The 25,866-nt window shown below is 48.1% G+C and overlaps 10 protein-coding genes across 10 annotated transcripts; 6 read left to right on the top strand and 4 right to left on the bottom strand.

Moving 5' to 3' along the window:
• Nucleotides 1-192: 192 nt before the first annotated feature.
• Nucleotides 193-3,885, top strand: N7518_000683 (uncharacterized protein; the record flags this gene model as incomplete). Its single annotated transcript, XM_057181611.1, has 1 exon — nucleotides 193-3,885. One exon carries the CDS (start codon nucleotides 193-195, stop codon nucleotides 3,883-3,885), a length of 3,693 nt encoding a protein of 1,230 aa, XP_057046961.1.
• Nucleotides 3,886-4,382: 497 nt separating this feature from the next.
• Nucleotides 4,383-4,745, bottom strand: N7518_000682 (uncharacterized protein; the record flags this gene model as incomplete). The annotated part of the gene is made up of 1 exon (XM_057181610.1): nucleotides 4,383-4,745. One exon carries the CDS (start codon nucleotides 4,743-4,745, stop codon nucleotides 4,383-4,385), a length of 363 nt encoding a protein of 120 aa, XP_057046960.1.
• Nucleotides 4,746-5,228: 483 nt separating this feature from the next.
• N7518_000681 (Acyl-CoA N-acyltransferase) lies at nucleotides 5,229-5,545 on the bottom strand (the record flags this gene model as incomplete). The annotated part of the gene is made up of 2 exons (XM_057181609.1): nucleotides 5,229-5,305; nucleotides 5,365-5,545. 2 exons carry the CDS (start codon nucleotides 5,543-5,545, stop codon nucleotides 5,229-5,231), a joined length of 258 nt encoding a protein of 85 aa, XP_057046959.1.
• A 696-nt stretch (nucleotides 5,546-6,241) lies between these two features.
• Nucleotides 6,242-9,742, top strand: N7518_000680 (NPA1/URB1 family protein; the record flags this gene model as incomplete). The annotated part of the gene is made up of 3 exons (XM_057181608.1): nucleotides 6,242-6,395; nucleotides 6,449-9,357; nucleotides 9,419-9,742. 3 exons carry the CDS (start codon nucleotides 6,242-6,244, stop codon nucleotides 9,740-9,742), a joined length of 3,387 nt encoding a protein of 1,128 aa, XP_057046958.1.
• A 236-nt stretch (nucleotides 9,743-9,978) lies between these two features.
• Nucleotides 9,979-11,007, bottom strand: N7518_000679 (DUF3632 domain-containing protein; the record flags this gene model as incomplete). Its single annotated transcript, XM_057181607.1, has 1 exon — nucleotides 9,979-11,007. The coding sequence occupies one exon, from the start codon at nucleotides 11,005-11,007 to the stop codon at nucleotides 9,979-9,981; it is 1,029 nt and encodes a 342-aa protein (XP_057046957.1).
• Nucleotides 11,008-14,545: 3,538 nt separating this feature from the next.
• N7518_000678 (uncharacterized protein) lies at nucleotides 14,546-15,077 on the top strand (the record flags this gene model as incomplete). The annotated part of the gene is made up of 2 exons (XM_057181606.1): nucleotides 14,546-14,832; nucleotides 14,888-15,077. 2 exons carry the CDS (start codon nucleotides 14,546-14,548, stop codon nucleotides 15,075-15,077), a joined length of 477 nt encoding a protein of 158 aa, XP_057046956.1.
• Nucleotides 15,078-15,674: 597 nt separating this feature from the next.
• N7518_000677 (CAZyme family GT90) lies at nucleotides 15,675-17,112 on the top strand (the record flags this gene model as incomplete). The annotated part of the gene is made up of 2 exons (XM_057181605.1): nucleotides 15,675-16,632; nucleotides 16,694-17,112. The coding sequence occupies 2 exons, from the start codon at nucleotides 15,675-15,677 to the stop codon at nucleotides 17,110-17,112; spliced, it is 1,377 nt and encodes a 458-aa protein (XP_057046955.1).
• Nucleotides 17,113-18,997: 1,885 nt separating this feature from the next.
• N7518_000676 (uncharacterized protein) lies at nucleotides 18,998-19,738 on the top strand (the record flags this gene model as incomplete). The annotated part of the gene is made up of 4 exons (XM_057181604.1): nucleotides 18,998-19,226; nucleotides 19,283-19,417; nucleotides 19,466-19,552; nucleotides 19,608-19,738. The coding sequence occupies 4 exons, from the start codon at nucleotides 18,998-19,000 to the stop codon at nucleotides 19,736-19,738; spliced, it is 582 nt and encodes a 193-aa protein (XP_057046954.1).
• Nucleotides 19,739-21,037: 1,299 nt separating this feature from the next.
• On the bottom strand, nucleotides 21,038-22,303 carry N7518_000675 (uncharacterized protein; the record flags this gene model as incomplete). Its single annotated transcript, XM_057181603.1, has 1 exon — nucleotides 21,038-22,303. The coding sequence occupies one exon, from the start codon at nucleotides 22,301-22,303 to the stop codon at nucleotides 21,038-21,040; it is 1,266 nt and encodes a 421-aa protein (XP_057046953.1).
• A 1,372-nt stretch (nucleotides 22,304-23,675) lies between these two features.
• Nucleotides 23,676-25,349, top strand: N7518_000674 (putative C6 transcription factor; the record flags this gene model as incomplete). The annotated part of the gene is made up of 1 exon (XM_057181602.1): nucleotides 23,676-25,349. The coding sequence occupies one exon, from the start codon at nucleotides 23,676-23,678 to the stop codon at nucleotides 25,347-25,349; it is 1,674 nt and encodes a 557-aa protein (XP_057046952.1).
• Nucleotides 25,350-25,866: the final 517 nt, after the last annotated feature.

Here is a 25,866-nt window from a genome sequence, read left to right as displayed (position 1 = left end):
CACCGATTTTGTGCCAAGGATCGCCTTATCTTATCGGTGGCAACTTCGGCCATACTAATTTTCCGCCTTCAAGATCTCCGAAGAGCTACAGGGTAGCAGTGTTTTGCGCGCTCGCCAATTTCCACGTTACTTATCCAGTTTTACTGGCTCTATCTTTTATCTGGTTGGATCTCTTTTGTTCCACCGCCCATCATGGATGACCTCGAGTCTCTGGAGCTGTTCTCGCTCGTCTCGCGCGTGACGAACGAGTTCGAGAACCACCTGGGAATCGCCGACAAGACTCTCGCAGAGTTCGTGATCGATCAGCACCTCAAATGCAACGGCAAGTTTTTTGAATTCAAGAAATTTTTCGACGACATGGGCGGCGAATTCCCGCAGAGTCTCCTGGAAAGTGTCGACCGCATGGTGCTCACGATGCACCCCAAATACAAAGGAAAGAAAGCGGAGAACGGCAAAGGAGCTTCTGATGCCAAAGGCGACATGGATTTGCTTGATGCTCTGGAGCAAAAATCTCGCGTGTTCAAGGGCCTTGCGGTCCCCGATACGGAGAAGCGCTGGGAGGAAGAAGACTACACAGATCCCCAAGCCGCAGACGAGGCCGATGCACAGGCAGGCGCGATGGACGACACTTTTGCCATGCTCGAGGGACTGGCAGGAAAAGCGAAGGAGGACAAACCGCATGCGCCGAGAAACGATCGCGGAACTAGGAAGCGGAGCCGCAGCCCCGAGAACAACGATTACGACCGTGGACGGCGCAGAGACAAATACCGCTCGCGATCAAGGTCTCGAAGCGCCCCGGGGTATAACAAAAACGATGATCTTGTGGACGAGTTCGGGAGATCGATTAGGAAATATGGCCGGGAAGACAGCCGTCGCAATGGCCATAGTGACCATCGGAGACACCGTGGTCGCGACGAGGATAATGATTTCCGTCGTCCTCCGCTTCTCGAGCTGGATGACCATCCCGTTCTTTTCAAGGTCTATGATGGAACCGTGACAGGTGTAAAAGATTTCGGTGCTTTTGTGAATCTAAAGGGCGTCAGGGGGAAGGTGGATGGTCTTGTTCATGTTTCAGCAATGCAAGAAGGAGCACGAGTGAATCATCCTTCGGATTTGGTCTCGCGCGGACAACCAGTCAAAGTCAAAGTGGCTAGTATCGAAGGCACTCGCATCGGACTGTCCATGAAGGAGGTGGATCAAGTGACAGGCATGGATCTTGTTCCCCAGAAGCGCCTTGCTTCTGGTGCAAATATGGAACGCCTCGATGGTGGATTCATAGATGACAAGTACGGCAGCCTCGGATCCGATGTGCCCGTTATTGAAGGGTCTGGAGGTCGACCAATGAGGAACCGAAAGCGCATGACTTCGCCAGAGCGATGGGAGATTAGACAATTGATTGCCTCCGGGGTTGCCTCTGCAGCAGATTATCCCGACATCGACGAGGAATATAATGCAACGCTCTCCGGCGAAGGCACTTTCGAAGAGGAGGAAGATATCGACATTGAGGTCAAAGATGAGGAGCCTCCTTTCTTGGCTGGCCAGACGAAGCAATCCCTCGAACTTTCTCCTATTCGTGTTGTCAAGGCCCCCGATGGCTCAATGAATCGTTCTGCCATGGCAGGCACTAACCTTGCCAAGGAGAGACGCGAACTAAAGCAGCAGGAAGCTCAAGACAAGGCGGCTGAGAAGGCGGCAGATGTTGATCTCAATGCTCAATGGCAGGACCCCATGGTTGCACCGGAAGAGCGAAAGTTTGCTGCTGATCTTCGGAGTGCCCAGCAACCCAAGCAGGACGAGGCTGTACCGGAGTGGAAGAGAGTGACGATGGGCAAAAACGCATCGTTTGGAAAGCGGACAACCATGTCCATGAAACAACAACGCGAGAGTCTTCCAGTCTACAAGTTCCGAAAGCAATTGCTGGATGCAGTGAAGGACAATCAAATGATGATTGTCGTCGGAGATACAGGTTCTGGAAAAACCACGCAGTTGACACAGTACCTGGCCGAGGGCGGATATGGAAACACCGGAATGATTGGTTGCACCCAGCCTCGCCGTGTTGCTGCCATGTCAGTTGCTAAACGTGTAGCCGAGGAAGTTGGTTGCAAGCTCGGAGCAGAAGTTGGATATACCATCCGTTTCGAGGATTGTACTAGCCCAGACACCAAGATCAAATACATGACCGACGGAATGCTTCAGAGAGAAATTCTTTTGGATCCAGACCTCAAGAGATATTCCGTTATCATGCTCGACGAAGCGCACGAGCGGACAATCGCGACTGATATCCTGTTCGGACTGTTGAAAAAGACAGTCAAACGAAGACCAGATCTCAGATTGATTATCACCTCTGCCACACTGGACGCTGAAAAGTTCTCCGAATACTTCCACGGCTGTCCCATTTTCTCCATTCCCGGTCGAACTTTCCCTGTCGAAGTCATGTACTCCAAGGAGCCCGAATCTGATTATCTAGATGCCGCACTCATCACTGTCATGCAAATTCACTTGACAGAACCGCAAGGTGACATTCTGCTCTTCTTAACGGGCCAAGAAGAGATTGATACAGCATGTGAGATCTTATTCGAGCGCATGAAAGCTTTGGGACCTACTGTCCCTGAACTGGTTGTCTTACCTGTTTACTCTGCACTACCCAGTGAGATGCAGAGTAGGATTTTCGACCCGGCACCTCCAGGCGGACGTAAAGTTGTTATTGCAACCAATATTGCTGAGACCTCGATCACAATTGATCAGATTTACTACGTCATTGATCCCGGTTTCGTGAAGCAGAATGCCTACGATCCGAAGCTCGGCATGGATTCTCTTGTGGTGACTCCAATTTCTCAAGCGCAAGCTAAGCAAAGAGCTGGCCGTGCCGGAAGAACGGGACCTGGAAAGTGCTTCCGATTGTATACAGAGGCTGCCTATCAGTCTGAAATGCTTCCAACAACCATTCCCGAAATTCAGCGTCAGAACCTCTCTCACACCATTCTCATGCTCAAGGCCATGGGTATCAACGACCTCCTCCACTTCGATTTCATGGACCCACCGCCTACCAACACAATGTTGACAGCACTCGAAGAATTATATGCCTTGTCAGCACTTGATGATGAGGGTCTTTTGACTCGACTTGGACGAAAGATGGCCGATTTCCCAATGGAACCTGCGCTTGCGAAGGTGCTCATTGCATCCGTGGATTCAGGCTGCTCCGATGAAATGCTTAGCATTGTTGCCATGCTATCAATCCAGTCTGTCTTCTACCGCCCCAAAGAAAAGCAGCAACAAGCAGACCAGAAAAAGTCCAAATTCCACGATCCCCACGGCGATCATCTAACCCTCCTCAATGTCTACAATGGGTGGAAGAACGCAGGCTTCAACAACTCCTGGTGTTTCGAGAACTTCATCCAAGCACGACAGATCAAGCGCGCCCAAGATGTGCGCCAGCAACTACTAGGCATCATGAACCGTTACAAGCACCGGATCGTCTCTTGTGGCCGAGATACCATGAAAGTGCGGCAGTCTCTATGTACCGGCTTCTTCCGCAACGCAGCACGGAAAGACCCCCAGGAAGGATACAAGACCCTGGTGGAAGGAACGCCCGTGTACATGCACCCTAGTTCCGCGATGTTCGGCAAACCGGCCGAGCATGTCATCTACCACACCCTGGTCCTCACAACCAAGGAATACATGCACTGCACCACTGCTATTGAGCCAAAATGGCTCGTGGAAGCGGCGCCTACTTTCTTCAAGGTTGCACCTACGGATCGATTGTCAAAACGTAAGAAGGCAGAGCGCATCCAGCCTCTGCACAACCGCTTTGCTGGCGAAGACGATTGGCGTATCTCTGCCCAGCGACGCCAAGGCAGAGGTGGTGGTGGTGGAACTTGGGGTTGATTTTTGTTATGTTTCCAATATACCAGCTATGCTTGCAACCGTGTGTTATTTTCTGTCTTGCGTCTTATATCTCTCTATCATTGTATTTTTGCATGAATCACTTAGCTTAAAATATCGGAGTTGGTTTTTTTTCGATCTGGGAATAATTTACTGGTTGTGCATTAAGGTGGCAGTTTGAAAGAATATCCTACTTGCAAAGAGCATTTGTCGTAAATATGTCAAAACCTCCTCTTATCTGGTGCAGAGTATCGCAGTGCAATTACTCGGGACTTTGGTATTTTCTCTAGTCAACTCGGAGCAATATAGAATAATTTTTCCTACGAATGAGATTGAATGGTAAGTGACCAAATGTTTTAGAATCAGTTTCAAGCCCGTTTGACACTCCTAGATACACGAGTTCATATCCTTCGCAACAACAACCCAGTCATCACTCAAAGTGGAATTCGTCTGGTCATGTCAGTAGGTTCCCAGGAGCAGTATAGTTATCAAATAGTCTTCTAGCCTACACATTCTTCCTCATTTCCATGCTTGAGAACTTCGGGTGCAGTGCCAGCAGTGGTTGTTTTGGTGTCATTGCTCTTATCCGCGTCAATTGTCCAGCCTCTGACTTTCGTGATTGCGTTAAGCTGGCGCGTGAGGGTCTTTTTACGGTGGACGTCCATTGCCATAATCTTGCACTGGATCTGTTCCTTAAGCGTCTCCATTCGAGATGTCTTTCTCATCCTCTCCTGGCACAATCCAATCCGTTTATGAGAAGCTGCGTTGGTCATCTCGCTGTCCAGGACCGCGATCTCCTTGACAAGGTCGTTCAGCTCGGCCATTTGGGCTTTGATGACATCGCTGGTGTTGTATTTCACCATGGTGAAAACAATAGTAACGATGCAGAGTAAAAGTCGTGAAGAGGAGGATAATTAGAGGAAGAAGAGGATGAGGTGATAGAAAAGTTAGTAGGGATGGAAAGAAGTGAATAGAAGAATTGAATGGTATAAATAGCCCAAGAAGCTGTTTTCCAGTTGGCAGGATAGGATGGGACGCGTCTCAGAAATATATCAAATCATCATAAGGAAGTGCACACCAAAATTCAGGATCAATATGTGGTAGCAAGAGATGAGCAATGCACGATTACTTGCTATAAAATAAAGAACGAGGTTCGTAATATACGTTGTCACGCACCTACTCTACCTGAGATGGCTTGCGAACAAGAAAATACATCACCATTGGCTCCGTTCCATCATAATGCGAATAATCCACCGATACCGTATCTACCAGTCGAAAGCCAAGGCTAACATATAGCTTCAATGCAGCCGGTTCTGACATCACATAGGTCTTTATTCCTTGTCGACCTACAACTCGCTTTGCACGAGCATTCTCCCGATGCCTCGGCGCCAGAAAGAAGGGTCTGTCGTCAAATAATCAAGAGCTGGGGAGTACTATCTATCAGTTATCAGCCTGCTAGTGATATATCGGTGTGCATTTTACTCAGAAATGGTCCATCTGGCATAATTCGAGGGGCTGCTTCTTCGAGGGGTGCACTGCAATAACGCATCATCTCCCGGTCCTTCAAGCCTATAGGCCGTCCACTCCGGGTGTTCGATCGATACTGTTTCTCATAGACTGTGCCTCCAACCAAATATCGCCCTTCTTTGTGAGAATTGGACATCAAATACTACGCCATGTCCCTCGATCTAGCCCCTTTTAGCCATTGTGGCCAAACTGATTGCTCGGAAGCCATGCAGTATATAAGATGATAATGATCGGCATCAAACACAAAAATCAACAGCCTTTCATCTTTGCCAATGCCGTATGACTTCGATAAGCACCGATAACCTCGGACTTGGGGTGAAATAAGACGAACAAGTCAAGAATCAAACGCAAGAAAGAGGGTTGTATGCATCGGGGCCATTCATATCGCCGATAATAGTAGAACAAGTGTCATTCCCATACAGGGCTCTCTCTAGCAGCCTGGCTAAGCTTTTATTTCAACATCATATAAAGGAATGGACCACATACACATGCAAATGGTAAAATGATGTAAATGATGTTTGTTGAACAAATACGACGTATTTTACCACTAGACCATAACAAAAACCAAGGTAATATTAGGGGGTAATATTAGGGGGTAATATTAGGGGGTAATATTAGGGGGTCTAATGGGTTCATTTTCTGGTCGACAATGTTGTACTTATTGGAGGCTAACTACACACCGCCTCGGTATTGATATGGCAGAATAAAGCGGTGTATCCACACTTTTGTACCGGGCGGGGAGGCCTCGGCCAATCAACGAGCTTGAAATGTCGATGGTATCGGAGAACATCTGGAGATAAAAAAAAAAGTTACGACACCAACCCTTCAAATCATGTCGCACATCACAGAACATCCCTCTCGGGCGAAGAGAAGAAAGATTGACGATCCTAAACCGGAGAAAACGGCCGTCATATCCAATATCAAATCTGCTGCTTCGTTGCGTGAATTGTTGGCTGTCCAGCAAAATGCCCCGTTGGCAAAGCAAGGTGAGGCAGGTCGCAAACCATCCTAAGCTACAACAAAACTGACTAGCAAATAGGTATAATCAAGTTTAAAGAGTTCTTGGTGTCAATTGCACACACGGAAAACGAGAGCGAAAAGGCAGAGAAATTGCGTGTCCTCAAGGATTATTGCGATAAACAGATCACCAACTCCGGAAAGGAGGATGAAACCTCAGTGTGCTTTGCGGATATAATTCAATCTTGGTCCTTTGGCGATGGCAATAACAACGAGCCTTTACTCACTAGCGTCCCTTCTGTTCTTGCGATCTTCCTCAAGACGATCTCGTCGGAACTGGAGTTCCGGGAATTTGGAATCGCCCTGTGCAAGCATTTGCTGCAGAAAGACCAGCTGAGATTGTTCAACCGCGGTCTGACAGCAACCAAGTCTAAGGAGCACTTGATCTCACCGTGCCTGCGTTTGCTTACGGAGATCGTGACTTTTGACGGAGGAGCAGTGGCACGACAGCTGTATCTTCGGCGCTACATTACCTTTAAGCGACTGGAGGTCTTCCTGACCCCTAACAAAGCACAGGAGATCTCAGGAGATGAGTCGCACAAGTCGACGCTCAGACGCAACGCTCAACGATACCTGCTCGCAAACCTGAGAGTCCAGCATGCCTCCGAGAAGGGTGATATCGTCGAACAGCACAAGATCACCAGGTCTTTCCTTGAATATATCCGGAAGGATCCGCGGGATACTGTATTAGAAATTATCAAGGCTATCGAAAGGGACGTGGTACAAGATTCCGCTCTGTCCCGCAAATCGAAGAGCAAGTTTTTCAACAGACATAATCTCGAACGACTGGTGACGCTTTATGGCTATGATCGAGAGTCAGATGAACCTAATGCTGGAGGTGTCGTTATCGCCAATGAGATCCACCGAGTCATGATGAATGTGTGCAAAACCGCCGGGCTCGGTGTCCTCTTGCCCGAGACCGGCTGGTATCCCGTCGGAACCGATCCAGAGACCTTGCCCGTTGATGATGATACATGCATTGAATTAGGCCTTGATTCTCCCATATACGTGGACAAATACCGAGAGTCTATCCCCGTGCGAAATGGTTCCCTTTCATTCCTCATTCAGTGCCTTCGGCCTGATGTGGATAGTCTCCAGATTGAACTGCTGGTTTCCATCTTCAGGGTTGCACCAGAGCTCGTTGCCGATTATTTCTCAAGAAAAACTATGTTTATTTCAGACCCAAAGGCCACCCCTTCGTGGATGGCCGAGTCGGCCTTCCTTTTTTCAACCGTGCAGTTGCCTGTCCCTGCAAACTGTGGCTGGAAGGATAAACAGCCTATCCTGCCACCGCCGGTCTCTATCGTTATTGAAAATATCCTCCCTCGTCCCCTTGGCCAGAAGATCATGACCCGCTGCCTCAACCAGAATGCGGAGATCATCACCTTGTTCGCCGTGCGTATCCTGACTCTCGCATTCACTAAGCTGCGGGCTGTCCTCAAAATCTTCCAGGCGGATCACGGCCAAGGCCAACTATTCTGGAATCAGGCTTCTGCTAAGCTGCTGGCAGAGTTCTCCCGCCGATGCCCTGCTGTCAAGGATGTCGTTGTCCTCTTCCGAAGAACAGAAAGGGAGGACCTGACCCAGCAGGAGGCTGTTGCAGAGCTTTTGACCTGTTACTATGAAGTGATGCCGGACATTGCTCTAGAGGAAAACTTTGACGTCTCCCTAGTTTTGGTGGATGTTCTCAAGCGCCTGGAAGCCCCAGACATTAGCGCGGATGATTCTGAATCGCTTTTGAGCCAACTTCAGAGTATTCTCCAGATCGCACAACAATCAGCTTCATTGCGTTGGTGGCAAAAGCCAGCATCCATGCAATACTCACCCTTCACCTCGATTCTCAAGGTTCTCATGGATACTTCAGATAAAGATTCTTCGCGGCGTATCTCTACTCTGCTCAAGACTGTTCTGGTTGATAACTCTGTTCTGCAAAGCTCCCCACACGCATTTGCATCTGTCTTATCAAGCCTTGAGAATTCCGAGGCTGATACTTTGCATCAGCAGCTGGTCTTCTTTGATAACTGTGTCTCCCGTGTTGCCAAGAAGCCAGTTCACTACCAGGACTTGCTACAGTCATTATCCGAGGATGTGTCTAGAACTACTAGCGCGCTTGTTGCTGCCATTGTTGAGCAATGGCCATTTGTCGTCAAAGGCGGAGATGCATCTACGGAAGCTGCCGTTGGTGCCTGGATCGCAAGTCTTCTCGGTAATCTGAAGCAGGCGGGTGAGAGTACCAAGGTACTTAAAGCTGCTCGGGATGCGTTGGTTGAAGCAACTGAGACCAAAAAGATCAAGTCTCTTCTCAAGAAGTCCCTGAAAGAGGCAGATGATGCCGACAACGAAGACAAGATGGACATTGACTCTGGCTCTAACGTGCCTAGTTCATCCAACAAGGCCTCTGCCGTTGACCTCGATGAGATCTTTGGATCCCTGCCCACTGAAGGCACGACCCACAATGCCCTGAACAAATGGGAAAGAGAGGACATTGCAGAAGCAGTGGACCAGGGTCATGTCGCCGAGTTGATGCTCTGCATTTGTTCTCAGCACGAAGAAGTCCGGAGACAGGCCTTCGCCAACATTATTCGCTTCATGGCCAAACTCAAGGATTCTACCTACGCAGAATGGCGCACAGTGTTTACTCTAGCTGGCGAGCTCCTCGAGACAGTCAACAACATTGGCATGGAGAAGCCCGTTCCCTGGATTGTGGGCGAGTGCGCTTCAAACTGCCTGGAGGTTCTCATAGACCCCCTCCACAAGGTCTACGGAAAAGTCAACAAGTTCCTGCAGAAGGCACCATTATGGGAAGTCGAGAAGATCCCAACATACTGGGTCGATAAAATCCTCTTGCACGAACCTGAGTTGGATGATGGGTATTTCGACGAGATCGACTGGCTCCTAAATCTATTTATCAAGGCACTCCGCACCGAGGCTGTAAGTTTCTACCTTTCAGTTCTATACTCCAAAAGCACGATTGCTAACACATTGAATCTAGGATATGGAGGTTTACCGACGAGCTAATGTCTTCGAACGCATTCTTTCCCTCTACCAGTCCCCAACCCTCGGCCCAGCAGCTCGACGAAAGATCCTGCACATTGTATACCGCGCTGCCCAGGTGGGTGGCAGTACTACCCTGATCACTCGTTCTGGTGTCATCAGTTGGATCCAGATCCAAGCCGCAGAGGCTGATACGAAGGAGGCTGCTCAGCTTGCAGCACTTGCACGTGCTTTGTATGAGACGTGTGACCGGGAGCGGGTTGATGGCTGGAGTAATGGAACTCTTGGGCGGGTCGTTGATGAGATCCAGGCGCAAGTTTGAGGTGTTGGAATTTGTACAATAGCAGATCGTTTGGATGATTGGTGTTCTTGCCTTTCTGGACATATGTAGTACGGCAGTCTCTTACCGCCAGTCCAATAGTAAATTTTGACCTGGCTCACCGGGTTCTCATTGCTACACGAGAATAGTAATGAAGAAAGAAAGAAAAAAATACGATAGCATAAAGAAAGAAAAAGGAAGAATACGGTAGCCCTTGGACATAGGATCACATGTCAGGTCTACCATTTCCTCTTCAGACCCATAAAATCCTTATCCTCGGTCACAGCATCGCCCGCTGCCTCAAACACTGAGAGAATCCGAGAGTTCCTCTCCTTAACGTCAATTAACATAATGTCAATTGCCTTTGCGGCCTGCTCTGCAAGAACCATCTCATCTGCTTTTGATGCTTCATCGGCAATCTCATGTAGCCGCTTAAGCCAGTATAACCATCTCCAGGGACTAAATCCTCCAGGTGCCCGTTGACCTAACTCCGACTGGACAAAGTTGAAGCCACCTGTCCCAAAGGTAGTATCGGAGCAATCATTCCATGAGACATCGGATAAGAGTATGATGTTATGCCCGGCTTCTCGGATCCAGGCACATGCAGATGGGAGTAACGACGCAATAGAGCGTCCAGCCATTGTTCGGCGATGTTCTTCGTGTTCATCATCTGGCTCATTAGAGCTTCCAAGAGGACGCTCGGACTCGAATGTGTCACGAAAAAGGATCAGAGCAATCTGGCAAAGCCGATCGTTCGCAATGCGCGTGGACGCAAGCTTCGCAAGGAAGGACGCAGCATTAAGGCGCTGCTTTCCGTTCATTTCCGCGCAGTCGTTGATCCAGCACTCTGTCATGTCCGTCGCAAGGAACGGCATGTCGTTCCAGACTGTCCCATCGATAGTTCTAGCAATATCGATGCCACCGCCCGGTGCCGGTCTGGTTAGAGGCCCGTGTCCCCGTGTCCGGAGGATGTCGAGGACCCATCTGTCTTGCTCAAAGCTTTCGTGGGAGACATGCCTGGCGCATTGGTAATAGACGCACCAGAGAGAATGCAGATACGACTCGCAGGAATCAATTGACGCCCGGTTCCGGCAATATCTTTGGCCCATGATCCATGTTCTGTTACATGCCACCGATTGGAGGATGTCGAAATTCCCTGCTCGAGCAGCCTCCTCCAGGTCCGCCCGATCCGCTCGGCTGCATGCAGCGAAGCCGCCAGAGCTAGCTCGCGGTGCTGAGCTCGGTGAATCTCTTAGTAAGTCGTGCATCCTAAGTTCGGGAAGTTAAAGACCTGGCAGTACCGATTGGTGATGAGTGTCAAGAGGGTGAATCTCTAGAAATGAGGTAAACGTAGGAAAACGTAGGAGAGGTAAAGTGCAATGGGATTAGACAATATATTATTTATAAAATAAGAAAAGGCTGAGTGGATAAAGAAAATGAGAAGTCTCTGTGGCAGGCAGCAACAATCTTTTGCTTCCAATCACACCCGTATGCCATTGGTGATATACCATTATTGACACGTCACTGTTTAGGCTGTTTAGGGTAGGAGACCCACTGGGGATCAATGACTCGATATCTGGGGCTAGATACGCTAGCTATCTAGGGGAATCCAGCAGAGTCGAAAATACGGAGTACAGTGAGGCGAATCATAGACGTCGAGATAACAGTTCATACTCAATGCTGGTATAGTGTAGAAAACAGGACAACATATACTGAAATGCAGCAAACTTGTATGTCTTACAGTCGCTAATTCACGGCCTCCTGACAGATACACTTTCTAGTAAAAGAATCAAAATAACAATCCTTGCTCTTAATTGCGTTGGTGCACTGTGCGTAGAAGTCAGCATATTCCTGGAGTAAAGGGGTCGAGGGCAAATGACCATTTTGAACTCGCAACGACAGATAGCTCTCAGGCCATCTTGTGACTTATAATGGCATTGATTGGTTTCTGGAAAGCAGTCCTAGAAAATATCAGGCCCTTCGTCTCGTACCTCAGTGAACCTTAAAAGACTTACTCCTGGGTACCGAATCTGGCGATTGTTTTCGTTTCTGACATCCAAGTCATTTGATGTAGGAGACCTAAGGCTCGCTGGGCTGGCTAATGCTCCCAGAGCAGCAGAGAGGGCAAGTCCAAAATGCATAAAGGTAAAAGCTTTCATGACGACGGCGTGCACCTTTGGTTACTTAAGAAGCAGGACTGATGTTTTGGAAAGGGATTTGTGTTTTCATCTAACCTCCAGTATATTGGGTTTGTAGTCGTCTTATATAGACTCGATTCCAACCCATAGTGGGAGCTCTCAGACAGGACAATAGTCGGGTATCTACGGGTCGTTGAAGGCTGGGTACCTGGCAAACTCGCAAGAATAGTAAGGTACATGGGGACATTTAGGCCATTCCAATATGCCAAGCGTCCCTCCAAAGAAGGAATATGCTGCATCAACCAATTGCTTAAGGCTATGTTGTTAGCTGATTGTTAGTATACAGCCACGGGCGAACTCCGCAGTGGACTAGCCACTGGCTCCTTTTCCCGAATCGTACAACGGAGAAGGGTACCAATAAAGAAAATACATGGTCTCAATGGATATCCCCTATTGGCATCTTACTGGCGGACAACTAAGCTAGTAATATACACCCGTGCATTAGTGTTGTCTCAAGATTGCGGCGGTTCGCTGGACCCTGGGAGATCGTCGCTCGCACTAAGCTAGAAATGTACACCCGTGCATTAGTGTTGTCTCAAGATTGGGGCACGGCCTTGACCGACAGTTCGCCGGACCCTGGGAGATCGTCGCTAGCACTAAGTTAGAAATGTACGCCCGTGCATTAGTGTTCGTCTCAAGATTGATCATTGCGGCACGGCCCTGACCGACGCTAAGCTTTCAGATAATAACAAATAACAATAGTGTCTAACTATGATAAACGTATGATCCTTGTATAATTACATAATACTCGATCCATACGGTGCGCCGGACCATGGGAGACCGTCGCCCGCGCTAAGCTTGTTATATTATATTAGTGTTGCCTTAACGAGATTGTGATACAGCCTCGACCGACGCTAAGCTTATTTATAATAACAATAGTGCCTCTAGAAAAGTGGAGTACTCCACAGCTTTATGATGATCGTATAATCGTCCCATAACTAATACTCGATCCTGCGGTACTTTTGACACTCGACCCTTGCCATCGAGCTTTCGGGCTTTCGTAAGAACCTTGTCCATGAAAGTATTCCTGCCGGGTTACAGCTCGGGGATACCTAAAAAAAAGATTCCGATGTACTCCGTACTACGAAAACCCATAGCGCTCAGGGTTCAAACGTCCTTTTAGAGGGGTTTGATGTCTGAATACCTTATTTTAGAGCGGCAGAAAATCGAAATACCTGAATTACCATAACAGAGCCCTTCGTCGAAAACATCAATGCCTTGGAAAATGGGAATCAAATGTGACACAAATCCTAAATTTCCCTTATTTCTCATCACTGAATCCTTCCCACTATACAATCTGCCCCCTGTTTTCCCCTTTAATTGAAATTGAGAAATAAATGAAAAAGGGTTTTCTTGAACTTGTAAACCACTCAGAAATGTGGAGATGCCGACATTTGTACAACATATGGATCCAAAGGCTTCATCTTTTTGAACTTGTAATTGAAATATACAATACATTGTATAGGGCGGTGGCGAGAACGGTGCTAATCCAGGCATTCAGGTCTCAAGAATCCCTCCGAAAGGGGGGTATGAACCCTGAGCGCTATGGGTCTTCGTACTCCGTCCTGGTCCTGAGGTTACCCGCTTACATCATCACAGCCCAGTATTAACTATCACCTCTACAGGGCTATTTTCTCTATTAGAGCCACGTTAGGATTAAGGGGCTTATGGAATTTAGGCATTCTAGCTTCTCATGTTGCTACGTTTGGTAAGTAAGACTTGTTCTTGAATTCTGAGGGTCCTCGACCTTTCTCCCGGGTATCCCCGACCCCTGCTAGCTCCTGTTAGCCCTATTCCTGCTTCGTTTCTGAACGTGATGCAACATCAACTAATGTAGGAGGATCATTACCTGTGCTGGAATTCCGGTGGCAACGAGATCTGTTCAAATTTCTCGAGCACGGTGGTCATTGATCGCCGTTCAACAGGGATTCTGATCCATATGAACAGGGCAACAACAAGCACCGCAGACCAATCATGGGATATAGCGTAAAAACACCTAGAACTATCCACCTTCATGTGCCAATCAATGAAACTTCTTGAGTTGGGGCGTATCTTCGGGTAACAGTTTTGAGCTAGCAATGCAGTGGCCAGAGGATGCTTAGATAGGTTAGACCCGTAGGGAAACGTTATACAATATTCATTTTCTATAGAGTTGTTGGCTCTACAAAACTAACTCAACTGAGGCCGAAGGATCATGGCTTATTTGACATTTTTGTGTTTATCAGGTGCATTAACATGGACTTTGGGCTTCACAGAACATAGTAGCACCGAATCTACAACGTGTGCCCATCCTTGATCAGATATGGTATTGAATAGTTGCTTGTAAAGTATGATGGATGGCTGAGCCTGCTCCGGACCCTGCCATGGTAGTCGCTTATCAAGTAAACATTATCACCAGAGTCTGATACCAATCCAGTTAATGATATGCAAAGGTGACCACGACTTCCGTCATATGTCTCCGCATAGCTAGTGCTGTGTCGTAGGACATTTCCGTGACTGGGCGGATATAAAAGGGTCGATGCTCGCTGTCTCTGGACAGCTTCTCTACTACCAACGCACTCATCTTTCTGTCTTTCTTTGACCAAGAGCCCTTTACCCAACCACCACAATGCAGCTTATCAACCACGCCGTTTATGCCGTCACTGTCTTGGCCACCATTGCGGCAGCAATCCCCGGCCCAATCCTTGCTAGGGGTGAAAAGTTCCCCGTTTTCAATGGCAATACATCCGTTATGGTTGAAACCAAACCCTCTGCGGAGACCGCCAAAGTTTTGATAGCCTTGGCCAAAGGGGACATCGACTGCAAGGGCTCTGCTCTTTGCGAAAAACTCGGTTCTAGCTGTGACGCTGCTTATCGCAAGGTTGTTCCCAGCAACACCTACAGCACTTATCTCGAGTATGTCTATGTTCAATGAGAATGGATGATTTGACTTTTCACTAACTCGAAAAAGCCATTCCAATACCGGAACTTGTAGTGGAACCTGCGGTCTTTTTGTCAGCGGCAGCCACTGTGAAGTTATAGGGCAGGATTTGATGGACGCCTACAATGAAATTCGCAACCAAGGCCATTGCAGCCATTGTGGACGCAAGCAAATCGCCGACGGCTGTATGATCAAGATTGACCGGGTCATGGGTTGCTAAATGGGGCTGGGCCGTGTTGATCGGATAGGAGGTGTATCCCATATGCATGTATTTAGGGCCACAGGATCGCAGTTTTGGCTTTCAGTTCCCAGAATCTAGTTGGAGATGGTGTCCCATTGTTCCTTAAAGACTGGAACAAAGTAGTCCGGGGTTAAAGCTCTTTCAAATGTACCAAACCGTACTAGAATTCTCATGGTGAACATTTAGCTGCTGCTTCACTTTTGAGGCCAACCCCCCCTAATTTGGTAGGAAAAGTTTTAGGGTTACATTTGGGCGGTATTAGCTAGTGGGTCTAGTGGTTCTTAGCTCGGGCACTAACCGACAGCTCATAAATGTCAGATCCCGTTGGTTGAGACCGTTAGAGGCGCTGATCCTGCGGGTCATTTAGTTGCATCTAAATGTGGACTAGGCGACCCGTTCGTGGATCATATCCTTACCTGTCCGGGCAAAAGGTCCCCGTTGTCCCTAGTTCCTCCCCATGTAGACTAAGACAATCTCTGAGCTGGCTTATTCTTCTGCCTGAGGGAGGTTTTGGTGTTCTTCTTAATTTCCCCCAGTATTCCACTTACCATTCTCGCCATTTTCAGCATTCTCAGCATGCACCAACCATGGAACAGGTGGTGTTCCCCTCGGCGGATGATATTCACAGTTGCCATTGGCGCTTGCGGTGTTTTCATCTACTTGATATGGTTCGGGATGAACTCAGACCGTGATAATGTCCCCCAGCTCCTCACACAACTTATCCCAGCAGGCCACTGCACCTGCCAATCATCTACTTCATTTCAATGCGCCGACTGCCTCACCTGTCTCGCCTCACCACCGCTATCGGAACCAGAACACCTCGCAACTTGGAGTTTCCAATACGGAAGAGACGACCAGAACCTAGGCCTGAGCCAGAGTCAGTGCCAGGCAGCATTCCCCGGTCTCTTCCAGGACATCCAGCGAGGAGTCGCGTATTGGAAGTCGCAAGGGGGAATATCGAGAGACGATCTGAGCATGGTCCCATTCCAAGATGGCATGGCCCGCGCTATTATCTCCAACGGAGACTTGTACGTCGTGGCGACAAGAGCAAAAGGGGATGATCATCGGCGCAAGATCCTTAGTACTCTAGGATCTATCCATCGGGCGCTATCTGCGTCCTCAAACCGTATCTCGCACCCCACAATCGAGTTTGTCTTCTCGATCGAAGATCGCGTGGATGACGTTGATGCGGCCAGCCACCCGGTCTGGGTGTTATCGAGAAAAGCATCTGAGGAGTCGGTCATTCTGATGCCCGATTTCGGATACTGGTCCTGGGCCAAGAGTAACATCGGCCCATACGGACAAGTCGTACAGAGCATCATGGCGGCTGAATCCAATCTGAAATTCGCGGATAAAGAACGGAAGCTGGTCTGGCGGGGTAAGTTGAGCTTTGCACCAAAGCTGCGTCGGACCCTCTTGGACATTGCACGGGGTAAGCCTTGGAGTGATGTGAAGGAGTTGGATTGGAGCAAGAAGGCCAACTTCTTGTCGATGGAGGATCACTGTCGGTACATGTTTATCGGGCATGTCGAAGGTACATTTTATTCACAACCCAACTTTGCTGTACAAGGCTGACAGATATCGTCGATATTCAGGTCGCGCATACTCGGCATCCCTTAAATACCGACAAGCCTGTCGGTCCGTTGTCGTGGCTCACAAGCTGCAGTATATCCAACATCACCACTATCTCCTCGTATCGTCCGGTCCGGAACAGAACTACGTGGAAGTCGAGAGAGACTTCTCCGATCTCCCGAAGCTCATGGACGAACTCTTGGAGAACCCGGACAAGGCAGAGCGTATAGCCAATAACAGTATCAAAACCTTCCGAGAACGATACCTAACCCCAGCTGCTGAGGCATGCTACTGGAGAGCTCTGTGGGAGGGATGGGCTAAAGTCTCGGCGAATGTCACACGCGACGTTGAACCGCCGGTTGATAGGGGACTTCGGTATGAATCTTTTGTGTTGCTGGACAGTAACGATATGTTCAAGTTCGACATGTCGAACAGCTTTTAGATAACAGCAAACGGCTTAACTAGTTAGCTTCAATCCAAACTAGCTTCGTCCCTTCACACCTCCGCTCCATTCCGAGCCTTCCGGCAAGACCGGAGAATATAGAACTTCCTCTGTGGTTCACTAGATAGTACCGTGAATAAACGCATTATTAACGTAAATATTGAAGAGGGAAATGCACGATGGGCAGCCTGGCCATGCAGGCAAGACGAGGACGACACAACAACACCAACCATCCAGGACGGTCAGCTAGCAAGCATAGGGATCACATAGACCACACCATAGTATACAATCTCCTAGCGCACAAACATCTCGCAACTCCTTTTTCATTCTTGGGGTGATGATCCTTCTAGACTATCTGCTCTCCGAGACTCTACTTGACAACCAGGCCTTCGTTTTCTCTGCCTGAAGGACAAGGCCACTAAACTAGGCATCCCGACTTTCCCCACTGCAATATCTGCTTTCTTCCCTCGAAATTTTTCCTACTACTATACAGATAGGTCCTAAGAGCGTTATTGAAGTCGGTTTAATTGATAAATACAACCTCCGGCTTTATGTCGGTTATAGAATTCGTGGAATCTAATCATGGTAAAGAGCTACGCGGATATAGTATAAGCTAGAGAACTAGAGTGAGTGTAGTAGGGCTAAGATTTATGATTAGAGGATCTATAATGGAATGACGTACAATTTGTATATAAACTGTCACGATCTACGATAGATCGCTATCATATGCTTTATGTTTACTTGCTCGCTTACTGCTTTCATCGTTTATCTAAGGCGCTACGTTCCAGCTCTTCGCAATATGTCCTTTACCTCAGAACAGATCAATCCAGAGAAGAACGTCCTGATGCTGAATTCCCAACTTTATGGGGAATTCGGTCAATTCAGACTCATTTTTGAAGCAACCGGAGTTGCTCACTAATATCGAATCAAGACCTTTCCAGATACCGCCACAGGGCGATAGAGATGGCAGATAGGAAAGAGCAGCGAAAGGGTGACAATTAAAATTAACCTCTCTACCCATCGTCCCAATAGTCAGTCACTGGCGAACGAGGCGTTCGCGACGCTGGTCGGGTAGTTCGTTAGGACAAGGAGTATCCAATGCATGGAACATTAGGAGAGAAGGTACACTTAAGAATTGCCGTGTAAAGAAAATAGATTATGTGGCAAAAATAAAACGCCAAAAACATACAACAGTGAGGATTCGCTGGTGGTCACCCACCCAACTACTAACTCACCGGCGTGTGGCTTAAGTACGGCTGAGCGGACGGGAAGCCCTGTTTTCCACACCCTATGGTCGTATGTATCAAACTTGAAGTGGAAGAGAATCATAAAATAGCGGCTTGTGCGGGAATGGGTTATGGGTGAATGAGCTGTGGAGAGACTTGAGATATATGCGGAGTACTCCGTAGTTCAAAAGCAATTCCACGGAGGATATCGAAATTCAAATGGTAGAATTATCTCCTGGAACAAGTATGTAATCGTTGAGTGTCGGATGTTCGTAGTAAATTACTGCATTCCCGATCATGTGACTTTCATTACAATACGGCGCGTTATTTCTAGAAGTTCCAAATCTACAGAAGCGTGTGAAGCAATTCGCATCCCACGTTAATATTTCGGATCTTTTCATGCGAGAGTTTATAGATATTCAGATAGATGTTTTATAGAAATATATCGGGCTACGTAGAGCTCACCTGCAGAAAGATCCTCTTAAACCTCGACGTCATATGTAAGTATTGCGTCATGTCATGGACCCGTGTTCCTTTCCCCATCCGCGGTCCAATTTCCGCGATATCTGGAGGTTAATTTAACCGCACACCACACACACCACTTAAGAATTTCGCCCCTTTAACTTAACATCCATTACCTTGCAACACACTCTAGCAACATGCTCGCCACTCACTGGCTACCAGCTGCCCGGCTGAACATCAACCAAGCGCGAAAATTCTCCCTCCTTTCCACCCATGCTTCATTCCCCGCGACCATGTATAGATACCAGCTAAATCGCAAGGCCACACTATATGATGTGACCCAGGACGAGACCCGCCACAGGAAGGATGCAGTCAGTGTGTCTAAGGATGGGTTGGTTCACGCGACTATCGCGAAGTCAAGCCCCTGTCTGTAAACTCCTGTCTAGCACTTGTGCAATAGAGTCTAACCATCTACCTATTAGACTCCAATGGGCCGGTCTTCATGCCGAACTCTCGTCTTATGCAGCAAATGCTACGCTTTGATTTTGAGCGGTACCAGGAAGAAGTCACCGACGGGAAATGTCGTTTGGACCCCACTGTTATCTGCGTCCCACGAGGTATGCTGTTTTCCATGTTCAATCTTGTTTGAAAGCTTATAATCTTAGGTACTCCCATCCCGTCCGCGCTGGTACTATGGAGAGAAGGCGCGTCTCGCTTTTCACTGCAACCTTCAAGCCCGATGGAAATTGAAAGTGAGTCTTAAAACGAGACACGGGAATGGATTGGACGAGTATTAATGATTTATAGAGCTGAACGAGGTGCTTAGCGAGTTCTATGAGAAGTCTGCGACAGTTGTCGGCGCAGAGGAATGGATTGAGAAACATCCATACCGGGAGAGTATTGCCGACGAGAACGAGAAAGAATGGATGGAGGTGTAAATGTCCGGGTTCTTGGTATGATGAAAATGCATGGATGGCATGGCATTATCGGCTGCATATTAGGTACCTTTTACTGCGTTGGCATTCGGGCCACCTGTACGATAAAGCAAGTTAATGTATCGTGAGCTAGAGATTGAGTTATTATACCACTCTTGATTTGAGAGCCAGTATCCCGCCAGGAGAGAAAATTACTCAAGTCGGCGAACATACCTACTCTACCGCACAAAACCTACCTGTCAATATCTGAGTGTCAACAAGCTCCGCAATAATTGATGATCCACACCTGATTCGAAGCTAGAAATTCTCGGTCATTTGAAAATATTTGACATGATGTAATGCATTCCCAATGGCAACTGAGCCATTGAACCTGCTCCAAATTCGCGGGGAATTTGTCAATAAAAGCCAGTCTTTGCTTACCGGAATCAGATACCTCGGAATCGTACATTGAATGAATTCCTGCTAGATGCAGTCAATGAAAATTGTCTTTGCCTCCGACCACTTCAAGAAACCAAAATCTTCTCTCCGAAGGTACAATGATCTGATCACCTGATCTGTTAAACATGAAGCTATTCATATTAATTCTACCACTACCAATAAGAGAGATAATTTAATTCTAAAAACTGGATTTCAATGCTAGATGGTAGATAGTATCTGTTACATGCCAGATCTATCCAGAGGAAAAGAGTGCAATTTCATCCAAATTCTAAGTACAGGAGAAGAAAGGAAAAGAGAAAACTATCTGTGCGGCCGTTCCTCCCCTTTTGTACTTCGAATTTGCAAAAGACGCAAAAGTCGAGCTCTTATCGCTTATTCCCAATGCTACTTGTGGAAGGAGCGAGAGTGTAGGTGCGGCAAGTACGAGTGTCAGTTCAGCAAGTACGTTCCTTCCTGGATCATCACATAACCCCCGGCTAAGGATGCATTTAGCCCCTAAATGCGGGTTTATCATCGTCAACGTGGACCGGAATAGATCTACTGATCTGGAATGAATCTCTGTAACGACCATTGACCTGTTTTCTGCCATAGAGGCCTTCAATGTCGTAACTGTAAGATATGAACTTAATGCTTTACAATTTATTGCGTCAAAAACAGGTTCTAATTGAAGCCTTCGCAATGGTCGGGTCTAGGATGGAATGGCCCGGTTCACGATTGACAGGGAATGGGCGACCAAATTCAACATGGCAGATCTTGAGCAAGTGGTTAAGCAACTTATGAATGAGTGCATATACTGCAGGGCAGTAAGAATGAAGACAAAAATATTAGAAATACATCGGCATATCCCTGACGTGTAAGACACAATCAAGATGTGAGATTCAATTCGGGATACTCCGGGATATCCTTCCAATAGTCGTCTTGTTGGGAATGGGGAAAGATGTCATTGATTTTAGACACTGCCCACATCACTCTTTGCATAGACCAAACTCCGAGCTGCGAAGATGGAAAGAAGAAGCCGAAGGTTGTAGATGAGAATCGCTGACAATCATTTATAAAGGGTCGCATCTTCTCTTCATAAGATTTGAGTGCCCCCGCGATGTCATTGCCCCGCCGCGCCAATTCTCCTGCAAGGACATACGCCCCAACAAGGCAAAGATTGGTTCCCAAGCCCGTAAAAGGACTGGGGCAGTAACCCGCATCTCCAAGGAGAACGACTCGGCCAGCAGACAGCTGTTTCATCTTGATTTGTCCAACCTCATTGGCATAAAAGTCCTCAGAAGCCTTCAATCCAGTGAGCAATCGATCAGTCTGCCAGTCGGCATCCCTGAACATCTCGGCAAAAGCTTCTTTCTGTTCCTCTAACGACTTCTGGTAAGATGCTTTTAGCCTGGACGATTCTTTCATGGTGAAGAGTAACACCCCGGTGACTGGACGATCACTCGTTCTGGTTATCATCATTCTTCTTTCCGGAGCCAAGTGGCCCCTTGCGAGAGATCCTTCGCCTTCAATTCGTGGGATGCTGTAGTAGGCAGCGTGGACGCCGAGGGACTTAAAAGCTGCATCGCTAACCTCCTGGCCAAAGGCGAGACGTCTGGTGCGTGAACCTTGTCCGTCGGCAGCAACAACGAGGTCATATCGTTTTTTCTGCCCACCAGAGAAAGTGACATCGACACTTTCCGTGGTCTCGTCGAGGGCTGTGATCGTTTTGTCGAATACATATGTCACTCCCTTCTCATTTCCCGACTCGTGCTTTAGCTCTGCATCTTGCTTGATACTGGCATCATATAGCACTCGCACCAAATCACCACGCATGATCTCGTGCTCGCTTGTCAACCCGGGACGACGTTGACCGGAGGCAGCAGCACCAAACAAAGCAATTTGCTTTCCCGTGGAATCCACCATTTCAAAACCAGTCTCGTTAACACAGCGTGACTTGACTTCGTCCAGGAGGCCCATCTTTCTCAGTATATGAGGAGCTTGAGTCTTGAGGTCAATTTGCTGTCCTATCGACCGCAAAGAGGGAGAACGCTCGACGACCGTGATGTTGTGTTTGGGATTAGACTTTTGGAGAAGAATTGCGAGAGCTGGGCCGCAGACGCCGGCACCCACGATGAGGACGTTGAGGGGCATTGTTGTTGATTGCAGAGCTGGGAGGCGTCTACTGCTCAGGTTGCGTTTCGACGCCCTGGTAATGTGTAAGTGACTGCCTGTATGAAGGGGTACATTTTCTGAAACCGAGCGAGGATGCCATATGCATCTAGCTGTTTCAGCGGCCCTCAAAGGAACGAGTAAAAAAGAGAGGGAAAGACGCATTTACGTACTGGAGAAACATCGAGGAGGTATTTCCTTGCTGCTGCGGCTGCAAGATTGCAGGTGGTTAAATCAGAGAAGATAACTTATGATCTGGTACTGATGGAAATGACTCGCTGATTATTTATATTCTACGCTATCAACTGAGAAGGTACCCTGCCAGTAATTATCATTGTAGTCGACCGGCGGGCGTAATCGGCTCTATCGGCCTCATCGGTAAATTCTAGCCTTACGGCCGAGGATTATTTCACTGAAGTGGATAGCATCACAGGGCATTTCCTCGCCCATGATAAGCTAAAAGTACTTGTATCTAGCGCACCTCTTGTTTCTACGCAATTCGATAGGACATTTTTTCCCGAGCCACATGCGGAATGAACTAGAGCTAGTCGGTACATGAAGATTACTGAAGCTGCATGGAGCGAGAGAATTGCAAATGTCATCTTTATGCAGCTTTCGAAACATCTTCAGATGCAATTTCAATGAGTGATTTCTCTTGTGATTCTAAATGTAAGCCCTGTTTCCCCTACTACAGATCTCCCACCCTTCTGTATACCGGTTCCTTCTATCTACTACAATTGGCTAGTTCTAAGCTAGGGCCCCACCTAAGTCTTGGCTTCGGAGATATCGGATTACAGATTTAGCACCGAGCCACTTCACTACGCGCAGTTCACCGAGTTCGCGAGTTCTTACCCTAACTTATACACGAAAAATACCAGTAGAAGTGGGACCAATAGCATCTGCAAAATGCAATTGTCAACGAAAAGTCCAGAAAGTGGCATCCGAAAACGCCGGCGCCCGGCTCATTCTTGCGTCGAGTGTCGCCGTCGCAAGGTCCGATGCGACCGAGCCAACCCTTGCAGCCAGTGTGTCGCGCATAATGCCCCGTCATGCACGTTTACAGATAACCGACGCGTCACATCCGACCATAATTTGCGCGAAAGTCAAGCCAATAAGCAGCAGGAACACAGAACGTCGAGAATCCCTGACGGATCCCTCTCTAGGAATATCTCCCCACCTACCCCTGCTCCGTCTGGCCGAATCCATGGCACCCAATCTAAGACTCGAGTTTTTGGACAGGGCCATTGGATGAGTACAAAGCGCCTGGTAAGTGATGGTCTCTTCCTGTTCCGTATGGTCGGCCCCTTGTTGACAGCCCACCAAGGCCTCCGAATTGTCCATTCTAGAGCCAGTCATGGCATATCAGACTACGCTGTTTCAACAACCGATCGATGCAAACCGGGGGCTTATGTCGCAGAAGATGGCAAAATGTAAAGAACTGGCCCGGGAAATCAAGAAGCAGCGCCCAAACAGACGGAGCCTTCCCGCTGAAATTCACCGCTCATTCCCCGAACGTCAAGTCATAGACGATCTCGTTCAACTGTACTTTGCAACATTTCAGTCATGCTACCGCATTCTTCATCGCTCCTCGTTCCAGGTGGACTATGAGCGCTATATCGATCATCCAGAAAGCGCAAAGGGCTCCTTCGTTGTGGAGCTCTTTCTCATAATTTCCGCCGCTGGTCCGTTGCACAGTCATGATGACACTCGCCGTGAGTTGGCTGAAAAGAGTATTTCTTGGATCCATATTGCCCAAACATGGCTCTCCGCACCGCTGGAGAAAGACCGCTTGACATTAAAAGGCATTCAGATATATTGCTTATTGCTCCTTTCCCGCCAGGTAAACCGAATAGGAGCAGACTTAGTCTGGGTCTCCGCGGGATCACTAATGAGGATGGCCATGCAGATGGGCCTGCATCAGGATCCCAACTATCTGGGTGATATGGACTTCCGACAAAAAGAGATTCGGAGAAGATTATGGTATACCATCCTTGAGATGAATCTTCAGGCGGCCTTGGACTCGGGGATGGCCCCGATGATTACCGAGAGCGATTACAACACTATGCCGCCATCTGGAATAGAAGATGCCGACCTAGATTCTGCAGTGAGCGAAGACCGGGAAAATATAGCTACGAGCTCGACTCGGCAGCCGCTTCTGTGCGTGTTGGCCAGTTCTTTCTCTCTCAGACTTAGGGCCACCAGGGTCATCAACAGCTTACAGGAAGAACCCTCGTATAATTTGGTTTTAGACCTTGGAAATGAGCTGGCTTCGATCTGTCGCAAGGCTGCGGTTGAGATATCTCACAATCTCTTCGAGGAGCATATATCGTTGGGAAGCCAATTTGCATATAGCTTTTGCAGTCATCTCCTGAATCGGTTCCTTCTTTGTCTTCACTTCAACTACGCGATACAGGCGACACGAAACCCACTCTATGCGCACTCACATAAAGTGTGTCTTGAGGTTGCCCTGGATTTGATATCGCTCCTCGATTATGATCTCTACAGCCGGTTGCTGGTCAATGGGGGTGGTATGTTTCGGGACATCATCACACGTGGTGCATTGATGATATACCTGGAATTGCACAAAAGTCATGAGTCGGATATTTCAATTCTGGCCAAGAGAAGAAATCGCGCCCGACAAGAGCCATTACTTAAAGATGCTCATCGGGTTGTTAGGTATGCAAAGGACCGGATGTGCCAAGGAGAAACAAATGTGAAAGGGTATTTGTTTCTGAGGATAGCAACGGCTCGAGCTGAGGCTGTGCTCGATGGTTTACCGGTCGAACAGGCTATGGAAAATGCTGCACTGGAAAGCCTAGATGATTGTGAGACCATTCTGGGCAACATGTCGACAGATCTAAGCAATAATGGCGGCGACAGTAATGCCGAGGCTTGGAGGCATGAGGAAATAATGTGCACTCCTACAGCCTTCGACGTTGGCCTCGGTTTTTTGGATGACGACAATTTCAGCTTTGATCACTTGGACCCATCAATATTTCAGAATTTGACGGATCCGTCATTTTTCTAGCATATAGTTGAAAGCATCAAATCCGCCAACATTATGGCCCGCAGATTCTTTGTTGACAGGCGGCTCCTCAAAATACGTCAGTATGCTTCGGATGGTACAGTCATTCTCGAAATTGCCTTGACCAGTACAAGAGACTCTTTTCTTGGCCCCGCTGCCAAGGCCCTAGCGCATATCATTTATTGGGCGGGCCACACTAAGTTGATGACCGCTGTGTGCCTGAGTGGTTGAAACGTATGCAACTTCAGCGACAATTGCGGCAGGGCCAGGTGGAAGACAGTGAAGCTTGAAACACCCGATTGCGAGCTAGCAGAGCGCTCACTTCTGGTTTCCTGTACCGACTCTGTATAAAGGCTGAGTGTGCTCGCCATATGGTCGCTTGTCATCTCAGTGTACCTACATGCAATTATGAGTGCCATTCCAAAATTTTCCTCCGCTGATCGACGACTGCGCTTTCGCAGTCGATTGCACCGTGCATTGTCCCTGTGCCCCTCCGAATCCGAGGACCCGAAGCCCCTCA

This window comes from Penicillium psychrosexuale (assembly GCF_028828465.1).
Source record: "Penicillium psychrosexuale strain IBT 29551 chromosome Unknown utg000001l, whole genome shotgun sequence".
Lineage (NCBI taxonomy): Eukaryota > Fungi > Ascomycota > Eurotiomycetes > Eurotiales > Aspergillaceae > Penicillium > Penicillium psychrosexuale.
The sequence above is the reverse complement of the archived record's forward strand: the minus strand, read 5'-3'. Positions and strand labels throughout refer to the sequence as shown.